This window comes from Torulaspora delbrueckii, chromosome 3 (assembly GCF_000243375.1).
Source record: "Torulaspora delbrueckii CBS 1146 chromosome 3, complete genome".
Classification (NCBI taxonomy): Eukaryota; Fungi; Ascomycota; class Saccharomycetes; order Saccharomycetales; family Saccharomycetaceae; genus Torulaspora; species Torulaspora delbrueckii.
Window position 1 is genome coordinate 392,100 of NC_016503.1, and position 13,620 is coordinate 405,719.

The window sequence follows — 13,620 nt, forward strand, 5'->3', positions numbered from 1 at the left end:
ATATTAAATAAAATAATTTATTTAATAAAATTATACAGTTCAAGAATGAAAATTTGACTAGAAGCGTAAATTTAGTAACCGACTATTGTGATTGTCTGCTGTGAGCCTCTATTATATAATTATGTAGATTTTTTTCGGTTTAAAAATACTGATCAAGAACCTTTTATTTGAAAAAGAGGATTTCTTTGGTAAAGACTTGATTGACCAGATGTTTCCACTTTGATAGGTTCTGGACCATGATTTGTGGCGTTGTAACTTGTCGTGACATTAGTAGCTTGTGTCACCGTATTATTCATATTTTGCGTGGTTGTATTATTCATATTTTGCGTCACTGTACTATTCATATTTTGAACAAATTCCTTCTCCCGATCTTGGGCCTTACCAAAGGATTTAGCTAGCAGAAACGGATCTCTGGAAATGCTGGAACCGGTTTGCGACCACCCAGAAAGGTTAGGGGCCAATCCACAATACAATGCTAATGATGTCTCGTCAAATATTTCATTGGGCTTTTTAACATAATCGTAAGTGATACAGTCCTCTTCCTCTAAACAGCTTTGCATCGCTGGAATATAGCGATTACTGTATGGAGTCACTTCCATGGATCTGACGGCAGCTGAGAACTGACCATTTTCGATCATGTCTGGAGAATTTTCCCAGTCAATGAGGCCACCAGCCCAGTCAATAGTTCCTGGATGATTGTTCTCTGATCCGCCGGGCCAAAGTCCTACCTCGAGTCTCATTGGAGTCTCTGGGTATTTATAAATCTTTAGATTTTCATCCCAAGTCTCTTCCTTCTCTAAGGTTCTCACGATCTCTCCATCAACAGTCCAGTGAATTCTGTCTGCCGTCCAATCAATCCCGTAGTCATGATAGTTCGCCCAGGTGTCCGACGAAACGGTGATTTCTTTCATCTTGTTATAAATTAGCTCACCACGATAGTAGTAATTGGATTGCACTTTGTCCAGCTCACTACCTCTGAACTCCAAGTCAATCTCATCACCTGCTGCGGACATCACTACCACAGATGTGATCACGCCTTGGGATCTGGCTGTCTTTAAGCGCACAGAACTCTTACCGTAAAGGAAGGATTTTGTGGTGGCCAAGAGACATCCACTAGAGCGCTTGGGCATTTGAAGGACAACATCACCGGAATTTTCCTCAATTTTGACAGGTCCACTATAGGTGAAATCAATATTGTCCAACATGAATTGTACTTCTTCATCATCGCCAGAAATCAAATATTTGTTGAAATGCAAGAATCCTCTGCTTTTCAACTGTTTTTCATTCTCATCACCATCAAAATATGACAAAGGACCAGCAAAATATTCGATATTGTTTGGAGGAACCAATGCAGGCATGGGGGCACAACTTGTTTCATTGTATGAAAATCTTGGATTGCATCCACCAAGGCAAATTGGACCTGTACCACACTGACCATAAGGTGAACAGCAAGGCCAAGCTTCAGGACATTTTTGTGACGATCCACACTTTATTGGTGTCTCTGGCCGGTAAAATTCGCCTTGAGCTAATGCCTTAAAGGTCAAAAAATTCAGAATCAAAAAAGCAGTTAATTTGCCCTGCATTTGATTGCTTTTAGTTCTAATATTATGATGGATCTCTAACTCTTGCATAAATAGTAATTAGATTTAATGACACTCTCAATGACACAATATGTACAAAGCGCGATCAGAAAAATAAAATAACCATCAGACAAAAAGTTCAAACAAATTCAAATAAAGTCATTTTTCAATGATTAGTGGCCCGAATCTCTTGCTATTCTAGTCGAGAGGGGCCTTCAGTTACTTCTTGCCTCGAATTTCAAAGCTGTTCACTCAACTATCCTGGCCTTCTTCTCATCAAATTTCAGCAACCCTTTTGATTCTTTTAATTTGTTCTGGACCATGTAAAGCAAGTGATACAGCATAAACAACACTGGGGTGGAGACACCATTTTTCTTTGCAATTCTTAAGGGGTTGCCCAAAATCGTTTCCAGCTCCATCAATTGACCGTTCAAAAAGTCAACACACATTGATGGTTTGAACATTAAATCTTTGGAGATGTTGCAGAAAAAATCTAAATCCTTTTCGTTCAATGTAATTCCCTCGCTAGCTGCGATGGCGATAATCTCTCTCATCCCAGGTCTGAAGATATTTTCCTCTGTACCGACCTTATCGACGCCAAACTGCAAACAACGAGGTACATCCATGCCAACCAGCGCTGTTGTGGTATTGATCACCGCATTGTACATCAGTTTTCTCCATCTGGCATAACGGACTTCGGAGTCGAACGTTACACGATTGTGGCCCTCGTTATTGTAGAGATCGATGAAAACGTATGCTGCAGCTATAGCTCTATCATCCTTAGGGTCAAAAGGACCGACTGATAAGTGATCTTTTCCTACTTGCTCGATGACCCCCTTGCCGATTTTAGTAGAACCGATCAATTGAATCCCAGAGAGTACTACTAAGTTGTAATCGTGGCTATCGTATGCCTTGTGGATATCTTTCTCAATATCAAGTCCATTTTGAACCAACAAGACGTTTGTCTGTCTGCTCGAATTCAACCTGTGATTGGACTCGATGACTGGCCTAATAACTTCGGGGACCGTAGAGCCAACGGGTCCATCTGGGATATTTTTTGTAGTAACAACAACGAAATCATAGAACTTTCCATCGTTGGATGCACCTTCCACACTTTTAACTAAATTGTGAGGCTTCCAACCCATCAATTGACCATAATCACATGAAGATATACTGTAACCATGCTCCTTCACATGCTCGTAGTCGGATCTCACAACTAAAGATACATGACTGCGGCCTCGATGGCACAACGAAACAGCCGTTATCACACCAACTCCACCAGCACCAATTACAATTACATTCGGTAACGATTTCTCGCTCATTTTGGTCATTCAGCACCCTTCTGAAACCACCTAACCTCCGTTGAATGCTTGAAATGCGAAACCCTGAAAGTTTAATATCGAAGCCTCGAGGCTTCTAATATGAGCAAGAAGTGCACCTTTCTTAGAAAAAAAAAAAACGTACGACGCAGATCAATGAGATGAGCTAATTGAGCCATCAGAGTTCTCGAAGAGCCTAAACAGAACTCTTCAATGCTCATTAGTCTTGTTCGGCCGATACTTGATTAGATTCGAGATCTAAATATATAAGTCTGGGGGAGGAATTGAGTTTTCTGGATCCATACTGTGTAGGAAGAGCGAGCCACTGGGTGTGATGAAATTGGCATATTTAATCTCGTTGGTCCTAACAGTTTTACCCTTTTGTCACTCACTGGTGCTTGTGGATTCGACTCTGGCATCTGCTTGTATTTATTATGAGTTGCAATATGATTGGGGATGTAAGTCGCATAGTAACGGTATGAAAGCTTACGCCTGTCGTTGTGCCAATATCAATTGGTTGGGGACTGTTACAAACTGTATCAAGAACAATTCGGACTCAAAAAGGCTGATAGACCATGCGCTAAGACATCTTTCAACTCGTTGCTTGCAGAAAGGTAATTTTCATTATACTGTGGATGATCTGTACAGATTCGCAGAGAATGGAACTCACTACATGAGAGATCCTACCGAGCAGGATAGAACAGTCACGGTCAACACTACGTTAAATGTCAACCAAACAGATTACGATTGGTATTACAAAAAGTTCAAGGACTACACTTTCTCTGTGGAAAGATCCCAATGGTTCGGGTGGGGGTTGGTCTTCTATTGGGCAGCGATCATTGGGTTTGCCACATTCTTTAACATTTGCAAAAGGGTGCTTGGCCATCCATTTGTCAATAATCGCTTGAAGAAACATCTTGTCCTACCTTCAACCTTTAGAGATTATCGTGAAAGAACTTACCTGCTCTGTAACGTTTTGCCACTAAACTTCCAAACTCGTCTCAATGGACTTGTAGTTGCCGTGTTCCTCATTCTCACCATTATTTCTTGTGGTGTCGGATATGAGTTAACTTTGCCACATCCATATTTGACGACAAGATGGTATGCTAATTTGACATTGGTCAGTTATAGAACTGATTTATTGTCTATCTCTCTTTTCCCCGTCATTTACATGTTTGGAATCAGAAATAACCCGCTGATTTACATCTCTGGTATCTCATTTTCAACTTTCCAGTTTTATCACAGATGGTGTGCATATACATGTGTTGTGCTATTGTTTATCCATTCCATTATTTGGACGGTTTATGCAATACATGGTGGTGGTGGTTATAAAGTATGGGCCATGGATTCATATTGGAATTGGGGGATTGCGGCTACAACTCTTAGTGTTTTACTAGTTTTCCACAGTGAAAAGCTCATTAGAGACCTCGCATACGAAGTGTTTTTGGTGATGCATCAATTCATGAACATAGCATTCATCATTGCCATGTATTATCATTGCGTCGATTTGGGCTGGTTAGGCTGGATTTGGGCCATGGCGGGTATTCTATGCTTCGACAGGTTCATGAGAATCTTGAGGATTGTGATAAGTGGTGGTGTTCATACGGCTACTTTGACTGATTGTGGCAACAGATCAGTTATTAAAATGGTGATGAAGAAACCAAAATACTTCAAGTACGTTGCTGGGTCTCATGCTTTCATCTATTTCTTAAGCCCAACGGATTCGTGGTATTACTTCTTCCAGTCACATCCCTTCACTATCCTTACTGATCCAGAAGAAGATGAAAAGAATCCTGATCATTTGGTCTTCCTCTTCAAAGCCAATAAAAGTGTAACTAAAGCAATGCTCAAGAAAATCTTGAAAAGTGGTAAACCAACGGTCACTTGCAAGGTTCTGTTGGAGGGTCCTTATGGTGTCACTCTGCCTAAGAGAGTGAAAGACAACAGAAAAGTGGTTGCAGTTAGTGCAGGTCAAGGTGTGTGCGCAGTTTATCCACATTTGAGACAAATTCTGAGTTCTAATCAAACTGGTGAGTTCAGACATAAGCTTGTTTGGATCATTAACGACTTGAGCTCTCTTGATTGGTTTGGTCTAGAAATTAAATGGCTGAGAGATAGACAATGCGATGTCACCATTCTTTACACAAAGGCCGACGATAGAGACTTGGAGTCCTCATCTTTGGAATCGGAAGTGAAAGAATCTAAGCACGGGGTCAAGAGATTATACTGCCGTCCCAACCTACAGAAATTGATCAGCTCCGAAGTTGAACAAGCATCAAAAGAATCTGTTGATCTGACTATTTTGAGCTGTGGTCCTGCTTCATTCAACGATGACCTTCGTCACTCTGTGGTTAGTAGCATGAATTGTGACTTGAAGATTAGTGTTGACCTCGAAGAAGAGAGTTTCACCTGGTAAAAGCACACTTGTAATTAGTTAATTAATACACAAATCTTTGCATCATTCATTGTCGCTATCATCCTCAAGTTCCTGGCAGCGCAATAATTCCTGCCATTTTTCACTTAGCTCTTTGATTGCCTCGGGATTTAAACTGGCTTCTAGGACATCCTTGGGTACATGATTCTCTGAGTGTTCTTTTGTCGCGAATCTTGCTACATTATTCTCTGGTACAATTCTAAGTTCATAGTCCTCATTTTCGTTTACTTCTTTGGTCAGAAGTTCATTCCAAGAGAACATCAATGCATCCGTTTTCCTGGAGAAAGGGTTCACGTCTATTAGAAATAACTTGTTGTACGGTCTTGGAATGTAAATATCAATCACACAAGATTTCTCAGAAAACTTGGTAAGAAAAGTGTCATAAACAAATTCATCTATTGTATCTTTGAAATCATCAACTAATGGTTCGAGAAAAGTATAGTAATTGAGATCTCGCTGTGTCGCCCCAAGCACCTTACCGTTTCTGATGAATACTCTGAACTCGAGGGCAGGGTTAATATCAAACCATTGTCTCAAGACCAGCTCGTATTCAGGTCTCCTGTCATCTGTTGTAAAGTCCTCACATCCCTCAAATGCATGTTGAAGATCATGCATGATATAGTTGGAAGCATTGAGCAGTAAATACACCTCATTGATTTCTGTACATTTCATCGTATTATTGGGAAGCATCCAAGTGGCATCTCTTGGAGCAGACCAGTTGAGTTTTGGAGCCACAGACCCAAGATCATTAATTGCAAGACTTATCTCCTCATGTAGTTTAGGGAAGTCTTTGATCGGATCCACACGTACAACTTTTGTATCATCTACCCCATCATCATCTTCCCAATCACTGTATTCATTATCCTCATTTCTAGCAATTTCACTTGTATAAGTCGACTTTTCCTGGTCAAAATCGGGCAACTTAATCCCATCTTGCTCCAAATACTTTATAAACTCACGAGGAAGAGGTTTGATAACCCTTGATTTGGGAACCTGCCCCGGGAATAGTTTACTCCAGTTTGAGAACCTACACCGTTCCACATGCTCTTTCTTCACCAAAAGTGGCTCTAAAGGAGTGTACTTCTCACCCATCGATCAATCACACCGTCTCAGAACCTACCTCGGCACTTTATAGGTCTCTTAACACAGCTTAAAGCCTGTTCTCTTACTAAATACATCGTCAACCGTCGCTTCCAACGATTCAGCTCATCGCTTTCTTAATTCACATTTTTTTTCACTTTGCCACCTATTGAAATTGAAAAATCACCAAAGGCAAACAAATAGCCACTTTTAGGCTGTTTGGAGGTAAGTCAATAGGAGTATCAATTGGCTTGATTATTGATCACTAGAAATGGCTGCCAAGATCTCTTCGAACGCTACTTTTCAAACGAGGGAAAAACCTCAAGAGGTGCGTAAAGCCAATATAATTGCGGCTCGTGCTGTTGCAGATGCTATCCGTACTTCATTGGGACCAAAAGGTATGGATAAGATGATTAAAACTTCTAGGGGTGAAATTATCATCTCCAATGATGGTCATACTATTTTGAAACAGATGGCTATCTTACATCCTGTCGCGAAAATGCTGGTGGAAGTCTCTGCCGCACAGGATTCTGAAGCTGGTGATGGGACAACTTCTGTGGTTATCCTTACTGGTGCTCTTTTGGGTGCAGCTGAGAGATTACTCGGGAAAGGTATTCATCCTACTATAATTGCAGAATCTTTCCAGAGCGCTGCACAAAAATCTGTCGAAATTCTTTTGGAGATGTCTCACAAGGTTTCCTTGGAAGATAAGGACGATTTGGTGAGAGCTGCATCTACTTCGTTGAGTTCTAAGATCGTTTCCCAATTCTCTAGCTTTTTGGCTCCTTTGGCCGTCGATTCTGTGCTGAAGATCTCCGATGAAAAATCCAAGACTGTAGATTTAAATGATATTCGTTTGATTAAGAAAGTTGGTGGAACTATCGACGATACCGCCATGGTAGATGGGGTTGTTTTGACGCAAAATGTGATTAAGAGTGCGGGAGGTCCTACTAGAGTGGAGAAAGCTAGAATAGGTTTAGTTCAATTCCAAATTTCTCCCCCAAAACCAGATACTGAGAACAACATTGTTGTAAGTGATTATAGACAAATGGATAAGATCTTGAAGGAGGAAAGAGCATACTTGTTGAACATTTGTAAGAAGATAAAGAAGAGCAAATGTAACGTTCTATTGATACAAAAGTCGATTTTGAGAGATGCAGTCAATGAGCTGGCACTACACTTCCTAGCCAAACTAAATATCATGGTCATCAAGGATATTGAGAGGGAAGAAATTGAGTTCTTGTCGAAGAGTTTGGGCTGTAAGCCAATCTCTGATATTGAACTATTTACTGAGGATAGGTTAGGTTCAGCGGACTTGGTCGAGGAAATCGAAAGTGACGGCTCTAAAATCGTAGAGTTTACAGGTGTGAAAAGCGATAAAGCTAAGCCAACTGTCTCTGTGATCATCCGTGGCGCTAACCAAATGATTCTAGACGAAACTGAGCGTTCTTTGCATGATGCTCTATGTGTCATTCGTTGTCTGGTTAAGCAAAGAGGGTTGATTGCTGGTGGTGGTGCCCCAGAGATTGAGATTTCTCGTAGATTGACCAAAGAGTCGCGTGCCATGGAAGGCGTTGAAGCATTCATTTGGCAAGAGTTTGCCCAGGCGTTGGAAGTCATTCCAACTACGCTAGCCGAGAATGCTGGTCTAAACAGTATCAAAGTGGTCACAGAACTGCGTTCGAGACATGAAGGAGGTGAAGTGAATGATGGTATTTCCGTGAGGCGTTCAGGTACCGCTAACACATTCGAGGAGCATATTCTACAACCAGTACTAGTCAGTACAAGTGCCATAACGCTTGCATCAGAATGTGTAAAATCGATATTACGTATCGATGATATTTGCTTTAGTCGTTAATATAACATAATATACTACTGAATACCTGTAAAGAATAGATTAAGTTTGGCAATAGAATATTAACATGATATGCATAAATTGGTTCGTTTCAATGATATATAAAATTGTGGTTTATTTCTTGAGGAATTTCACTGCGTCTTTACTAAAGACGTATGAACTACCGCTGAGCACAGTAGTTGCCGCCACGAAGTAACCCATCCAAGAGAAGTACTGTGAGAGCTTATTGAAAGAACCGGTCTTCTCCTCATCCTCTTTCTTCGACTCCTCATTGTTGAAGATCAACATTATGACACCAAATCCTAGATATATCATCTGAAAGAAAGTGTTATATTTTGAGATCTGCGTGGGCTTAACTTCGGCACTCGGATAATGAAAGAAATCCCAGTATGAACTCCAGGATATAGTTGAATATTTCTGTCTCATAGATGCATAACGGAAGTATAGGGCACTTATTCCCAGTAAGACGTCTCTCCCCAATATCAGTCCGGCTATAGGAAGAGGAATCAATTGTGGACCCGGTGGAAACGCTAACGAGATAGTAGTTGCTATCATAAGTAGTTTATCAGCAAGAGGGTCCAGGATCGTTCCTGCCACAGACTTTAGCTTGTATTTTCTCGCTATGTAACCATCCAGGAAGTCAGTCACACATGAATAGGCAAACAGTCCCAGCGCCGGAGTGAGATTATTAGTCAGGATGTAATGACAAATAAATGGTGTACACCCTATTCTGGTCATAGTAAGGATATTGGGGAGTGTAAAGACAGAAGTCTTTAAAGTAGTTTGCTTAATATCACTGGTAATCCCTCTTACATGCAATCGACATGTTATTCGGCTGGCACCAAAACGAGGATATCTGAGAAGCAGAGTGGGCTTCAGCACCGAGCTGGCCCTAGGCGTTAATAATAGCATCGATCAATTCTATTATCGAAGGTCAATTAGTTGTATCTCTTTTTTAGGCTAGCAGTGCAGTCAGTATAAGAGATTAGCACTTTTTCTAATTTGTAGATATCCCATTGAAATTTCAAAATTGGTCGAATCAAAGAATAGTGGCCCACCTCTCCTTAGGAACCACATAATATCACTGCTTTATTGTTCTGCTCAGGAACCCATCTGATATCTCATCAAGGCATCTTTATCCACTCTGTCTCAACTCAAGTGCTTCTCGTCAAAGTAAGAAATTACGCTCTGGAAAGACAGGTATTTGCAGAGAAATTGTTGAATGGCTCCATCCTCTCGCTTACTAAGACTCGATTTGCAAGAATTTGGCTTGCTAGAACATTATCCATTCGATATCAAACCTCATTCACTCGCAGTACAACAAAAATGAACGTCTTGGTTTACAATGGTCCCGGTACCACACCTGGCTCAGTTAAACATACAACCGAGACGCTAAGACATTTTCTCGAGCCATATTACGCTGTGAGTACTGTTTCTGCCAAGGCTTTGCAGACTGAGCCATGGATGTCAAAGGCATCTGCACTTGTCTTCCCTGGAGGTGCAGATCTTCCATATGTGAAGGAATGCAAGACTGCTATCCCAAAGATAAAGGATTTTGTTCGTAGGCAAGGCGGTCTGTTCATTGGATTCTGTGCTGGCGGTTACTTTGGCTCTGGCCGTGTCGAATTCTCACAGGGCAATTTAGAAATGGAAGTTACTGGTAATAGAGAACTGAAATTCTTCCCTGGGATTGCCCGCGGTCCAGCTTATGATGGATTCAAGTATAACAGTGAAGATGGTGCAAAGGCTGCTCCCTTAGTTCTGCCGGACGGAACTGAATTTGCAACTTACTTCAATGGAGGTTCGCTTTTTGTCGATGCGGATCATTACGATAACGTTGAAGTATTGGCTCGTTACAAGGAGCCTACAGATGTTCGTTATCAAGACTCTTCCTCAGGGACTGATAGAGTGGGTCCAGCGGCTGTGGTTCTATGCTCAGAGGGGAAGGGAAAGGCACTGCTGACAGGTCCTCATCCTGAGTTTATTCCACGGTTGCTGTCGAAATCTGATGACAAGCATTTTCTTTCGAGAGTGGTCAATGTTCTGATTGAAAATGAGGAGCAAAGATTGAGGTTCCTCAAAGATATTTTTACCAAGGCAGGGCTCAACTGTAACAATGAATTTGCCAATGTAAGGGCTCCTAACTTGACACCACTATTAGTATCGGCATCGGAAACCCGCCAACAACTGGTGAAGAATTTTCAAGATAACCTTTTTACCATCACTTCAGATCCTACAAAATTCGATGATTGTGTTGAGATTGATGGAGGTAATGACAAAGTTCGGTTGTATGAAGGGTTTAAACAGCCGTACTATAAAGCGGCAGATTTCTTGCGCCACGGTGAGCCAGACGAAATTCCCAAGACTATAATTTTCCCTGGTGAGGGCGAGCTTTTTCCAGATTCGACCTTGACCTCGAACTACGACATTGCCAAGTACTTCAAATACTTGAACCCGGACAATACGGTAGGGAGCATGTTGATGTATGGAGAAGTCGTTACCTCGACTAGTTCCTTTCTAAATGAAAACAAAAATGTCTTATCATCCATCCCTGATAGTTCAATGCTGCATGTCGGAACAATACAAGTATCAGGTCGCGGGAGAGGTGGAAACGTTTGGGTTAATCCAAAGGGTGTTTCTGCTTGTACGGCTGTTATTTCATTGCCTTCACGCTCACCGAGGACCAATAAACCGGTCTCAATTGTCTTTGTACAGTATTTGTCGATGCTTGCATATTGCCAGGCAATCACCAGTTATGGACCTGGGTATGAAGACTTGCCAGTTAGAATTAAATGGCCAAATGATCTTTATGCTTTGAGTCCTAAATACTATCAGAACAATAAGCTTTCACTGGTTGGGAAAGCGTTGGGACAAGGTTCAGAATCACAAATAGTACCAATAACAGACATAGAGCCCGCGTACTTGAAGATTTCTGGTTTATTGGTGAACTCTAATTTCTTCAACGACAAATTTACCCTATTGCTTGGATGTGGTTTAAATGTTAGTCATGATGGGCCAACAACTTCTCTCAACAGTTGGATAAACATTCTTAACCGAGAGCGGGAAGCGGCACGCCTAGACCGTTTGGCACCAATAGAAGTTGAAAAGTTACATGCTTTATACATGAACCGTCTTGAAATTCTTATTAGAGCCTTTGTGGACACTGGAGCAGCCTCTATACTCCCAGAATACTACCGTTTGTGGTTGCATAGTAATCAAATTGTTACATTGAAAGATCATCAAAATGCTAGAGCTAAAATTACTGGTATTACTGAGGATTATGGTCTTTTGATAGCCAAGGAGCTGCAATCCGGTAGTAACACTCAATTTACCGGAGCCGTCTATCATCTGCAACCTGACGGGAACTCCTTCGACATCTTCAAAGGGTTGATCTCGAAAAAGGCTGTATAAGCTTGCATCTAGATAGAGATTCTGTAGATCCAACTTCTAATTTTGTGCATGTCATTTTTAATATATACCTACTTAGTGTTTGACTAACCAATTTACACTTTCGGATGATACTGAGAATTTCAGGTTATAGTACAAGTAATTAAACATCGTTAAATTCATAAATTTCAAAGCACCATCATTGGTTGTTATCTTCATTATTGTTTTTATCTTGTTTCTTGTCAGCTCCTGGAGAATATGTAGGCGACCCAGGGCTGTAGCTTGGAGATGTAGGAGAGTAACTTGGAGAAGTTGGAGAATAAGATGGTGAAGTTGGGCTGTAGCTTGGTGATGTCGGACTATAGCTTGGTGAAGTTGGACTATAACTTGGTGATGTAGGGCTATAGCTCGGAGAGGTTGGACTGTAGCTTGGTGATGTAGGAGAATATGATGGAGACGTGGGGAGTATGATGGTGAGGTTGGAGAGTATGATGGCGAGGTTGGGCTATAGCTTGGTGACGTAGGAGAGTACGATGGCGAAGTTGGAGAGTACGATGGTGACGTTGGACTGTAGCTTGGAGAGGTTGGGGAGTATGATGGCGATGTTGGACTGTAGCTTGGCGACGTAGGCGAGTAACTTGGCGAAGTTGGACTATAATTAGGTGAGGAAGGTGAGTAAGATGGAGACGTTGGAGAGTAGGAAGGAGATGTTGGCGAATAGGCTGGAGACGAAGGCGAGAAACCTGGGGACGAAACTCCACCAAACCCTGGTGAACTTGGTGCTTCGCCGAATCCTCCACCATAATCTCCCCCTCCGTATGCCGTAAAACCACCGGCCATAGCATCAGAGGCACCTGAATCAACCAAAGGTGAGAACATGAGCTCATCTTTAACGTCGATTTCTGTATTGACAAGTCCACTTTCGTTACTATAAGGAGTGGCACCACCGTCCTGACCGTCTTCCAATTCAGTGACTTTCTGTTCTGGCATGTATTTCACCAGAGACTCCTCATCGATCATGACATCAAAAGAACCTGTACCGATTGGAGCCATTTGCCCAAGAATAACATTTTCAGAGACACCTCGACAATCGTCCATCTCAGCGCACGCACCAGCTTCAAATAAAATTTCGACTGTTTCTTCAAATGAACATCTCATCAAAGCTCCTGTTGCCGACCTGTTGAAACCGTGACGCGTAACAGAAGTCAACCCACCTTGTGTCGTCATGACATCAACTAACAATGCCATATGACGGTAGTTCACATACGAACCATCAGATGCAATGACATTGTAAACTTCTTTGTACAGAGCTGCACGACCTGCTTCGATACCAAGAACCTCCATGATGTCAATGAAAGAGTTGGTGTAAATCCTTTTTGAGTCAACACCGGGTACGGTCATGACTTCTGATAAATTAACACCATCAGTTTCTAGAACCCATTCAGGGACTTTGTGGTATTCACCTGTGGCACTTGGAACCTTACGGTCATACTTCATCATCACCACACGCTCAATGTTTTCAACACCACGCAAGGTGATGTTCTCTAACATCGTATTCTCAATCTTCTTCAGCATATGGTCTTCCTCGGCTTCGGTCTCTATATCCATAGACTTTGGACGAACAACACGACAACGAATAATAAGTTTTTCAGCGTTATCTTCTGACCAGATAACGAATAAATCGTTCTTGAATGTCTCCTTAATCTTTTCACCCACTTGACCCATAGTCAAATCTTTATCATTCATGGCAGCACGATCCAATTCTAGACGTAACAACCAAGGAGACTGCTGATCTAAGGACTTCTCAGTTTCATCATCCAACAAAGAAAAGTGCAATTGAATAATTTCTTCATCTTCCGCAATGACAGTGCTACGAGGGTCAGGATCATAGTAAATTTCAGATGCCACAGTGACACTCTTCAGGGTTGTGTGCTCAATCGCTGATCTGATAAACTTGGCTTTTTC

General features: G+C 41.6%; 8 protein-coding genes across 8 annotated transcripts in view; 3 read left to right on the forward strand and 5 right to left on the reverse strand.

Moving 5' to 3' along the window:
• Nucleotides 1-152: 152 nt before the first annotated feature.
• Nucleotides 153-1,583, reverse strand: CRR1 (putative glycosylase; the record flags this gene model as incomplete). Its single annotated transcript, XM_003680277.1, has 1 exon — nucleotides 153-1,583. One exon carries the CDS (start codon nucleotides 1,581-1,583, stop codon nucleotides 153-155), a length of 1,431 nt encoding a protein of 476 aa, XP_003680325.1.
• Nucleotides 1,584-1,828: 245 nt separating this feature from the next.
• Nucleotides 1,829-2,902, reverse strand: TDEL0C02260 (uncharacterized protein; the record flags this gene model as incomplete). Its single annotated transcript, XM_003680278.1, has 1 exon — nucleotides 1,829-2,902. The coding sequence occupies one exon, from the start codon at nucleotides 2,900-2,902 to the stop codon at nucleotides 1,829-1,831; it is 1,074 nt and encodes a 357-aa protein (XP_003680326.1).
• Nucleotides 2,903-3,233: 331 nt separating this feature from the next.
• On the forward strand, nucleotides 3,234-5,315 carry FRE1 (ferric/cupric-chelate reductase; the record flags this gene model as incomplete). Its single annotated transcript, XM_003680279.1, has 1 exon — nucleotides 3,234-5,315. The coding sequence occupies one exon, from the start codon at nucleotides 3,234-3,236 to the stop codon at nucleotides 5,313-5,315; it is 2,082 nt and encodes a 693-aa protein (XP_003680327.1).
• A 42-nt stretch (nucleotides 5,316-5,357) lies between these two features.
• Nucleotides 5,358-6,425, reverse strand: CDC123 (cell proliferation protein CDC123; the record flags this gene model as incomplete). Its single annotated transcript, XM_003680280.1, has 1 exon — nucleotides 5,358-6,425. One exon carries the CDS (start codon nucleotides 6,423-6,425, stop codon nucleotides 5,358-5,360), a length of 1,068 nt encoding a protein of 355 aa, XP_003680328.1.
• A 259-nt stretch (nucleotides 6,426-6,684) lies between these two features.
• Nucleotides 6,685-8,271, forward strand: CCT4 (chaperonin-containing T-complex subunit CCT4; the record flags this gene model as incomplete). Its single annotated transcript, XM_003680281.1, has 1 exon — nucleotides 6,685-8,271. One exon carries the CDS (start codon nucleotides 6,685-6,687, stop codon nucleotides 8,269-8,271), a length of 1,587 nt encoding a protein of 528 aa, XP_003680329.1.
• Nucleotides 8,272-8,382: 111 nt separating this feature from the next.
• CRD1 (cardiolipin synthase) lies at nucleotides 8,383-9,180 on the reverse strand (the record flags this gene model as incomplete). The annotated part of the gene is made up of 1 exon (XM_003680282.1): nucleotides 8,383-9,180. The coding sequence occupies one exon, from the start codon at nucleotides 9,178-9,180 to the stop codon at nucleotides 8,383-8,385; it is 798 nt and encodes a 265-aa protein (XP_003680330.1).
• Nucleotides 9,181-9,594: 414 nt separating this feature from the next.
• On the forward strand, nucleotides 9,595-11,679 carry BPL1 (biotin--[acetyl-CoA-carboxylase] ligase BPL1; the record flags this gene model as incomplete). Its single annotated transcript, XM_003680283.1, has 1 exon — nucleotides 9,595-11,679. The coding sequence occupies one exon, from the start codon at nucleotides 9,595-9,597 to the stop codon at nucleotides 11,677-11,679; it is 2,085 nt and encodes a 694-aa protein (XP_003680331.1).
• Nucleotides 11,680-11,751: 72 nt separating this feature from the next.
• Nucleotides 11,752-13,620, reverse strand: part of RPO21 (DNA-directed RNA polymerase II subunit RPB1) — a gene marked incomplete at both ends in the record, with an annotated part of 5,184 nt that continues 3,315 nt past the window's right edge. Inside the window, one exon of the mRNA XM_003680284.1 lies at nucleotides 11,752-13,620. This exon is cut by the window's right edge and continues 3,315 nt beyond it. Coding sequence (XP_003680332.1) covers nucleotides 11,752-13,620 — 1,869 coding nt within the window.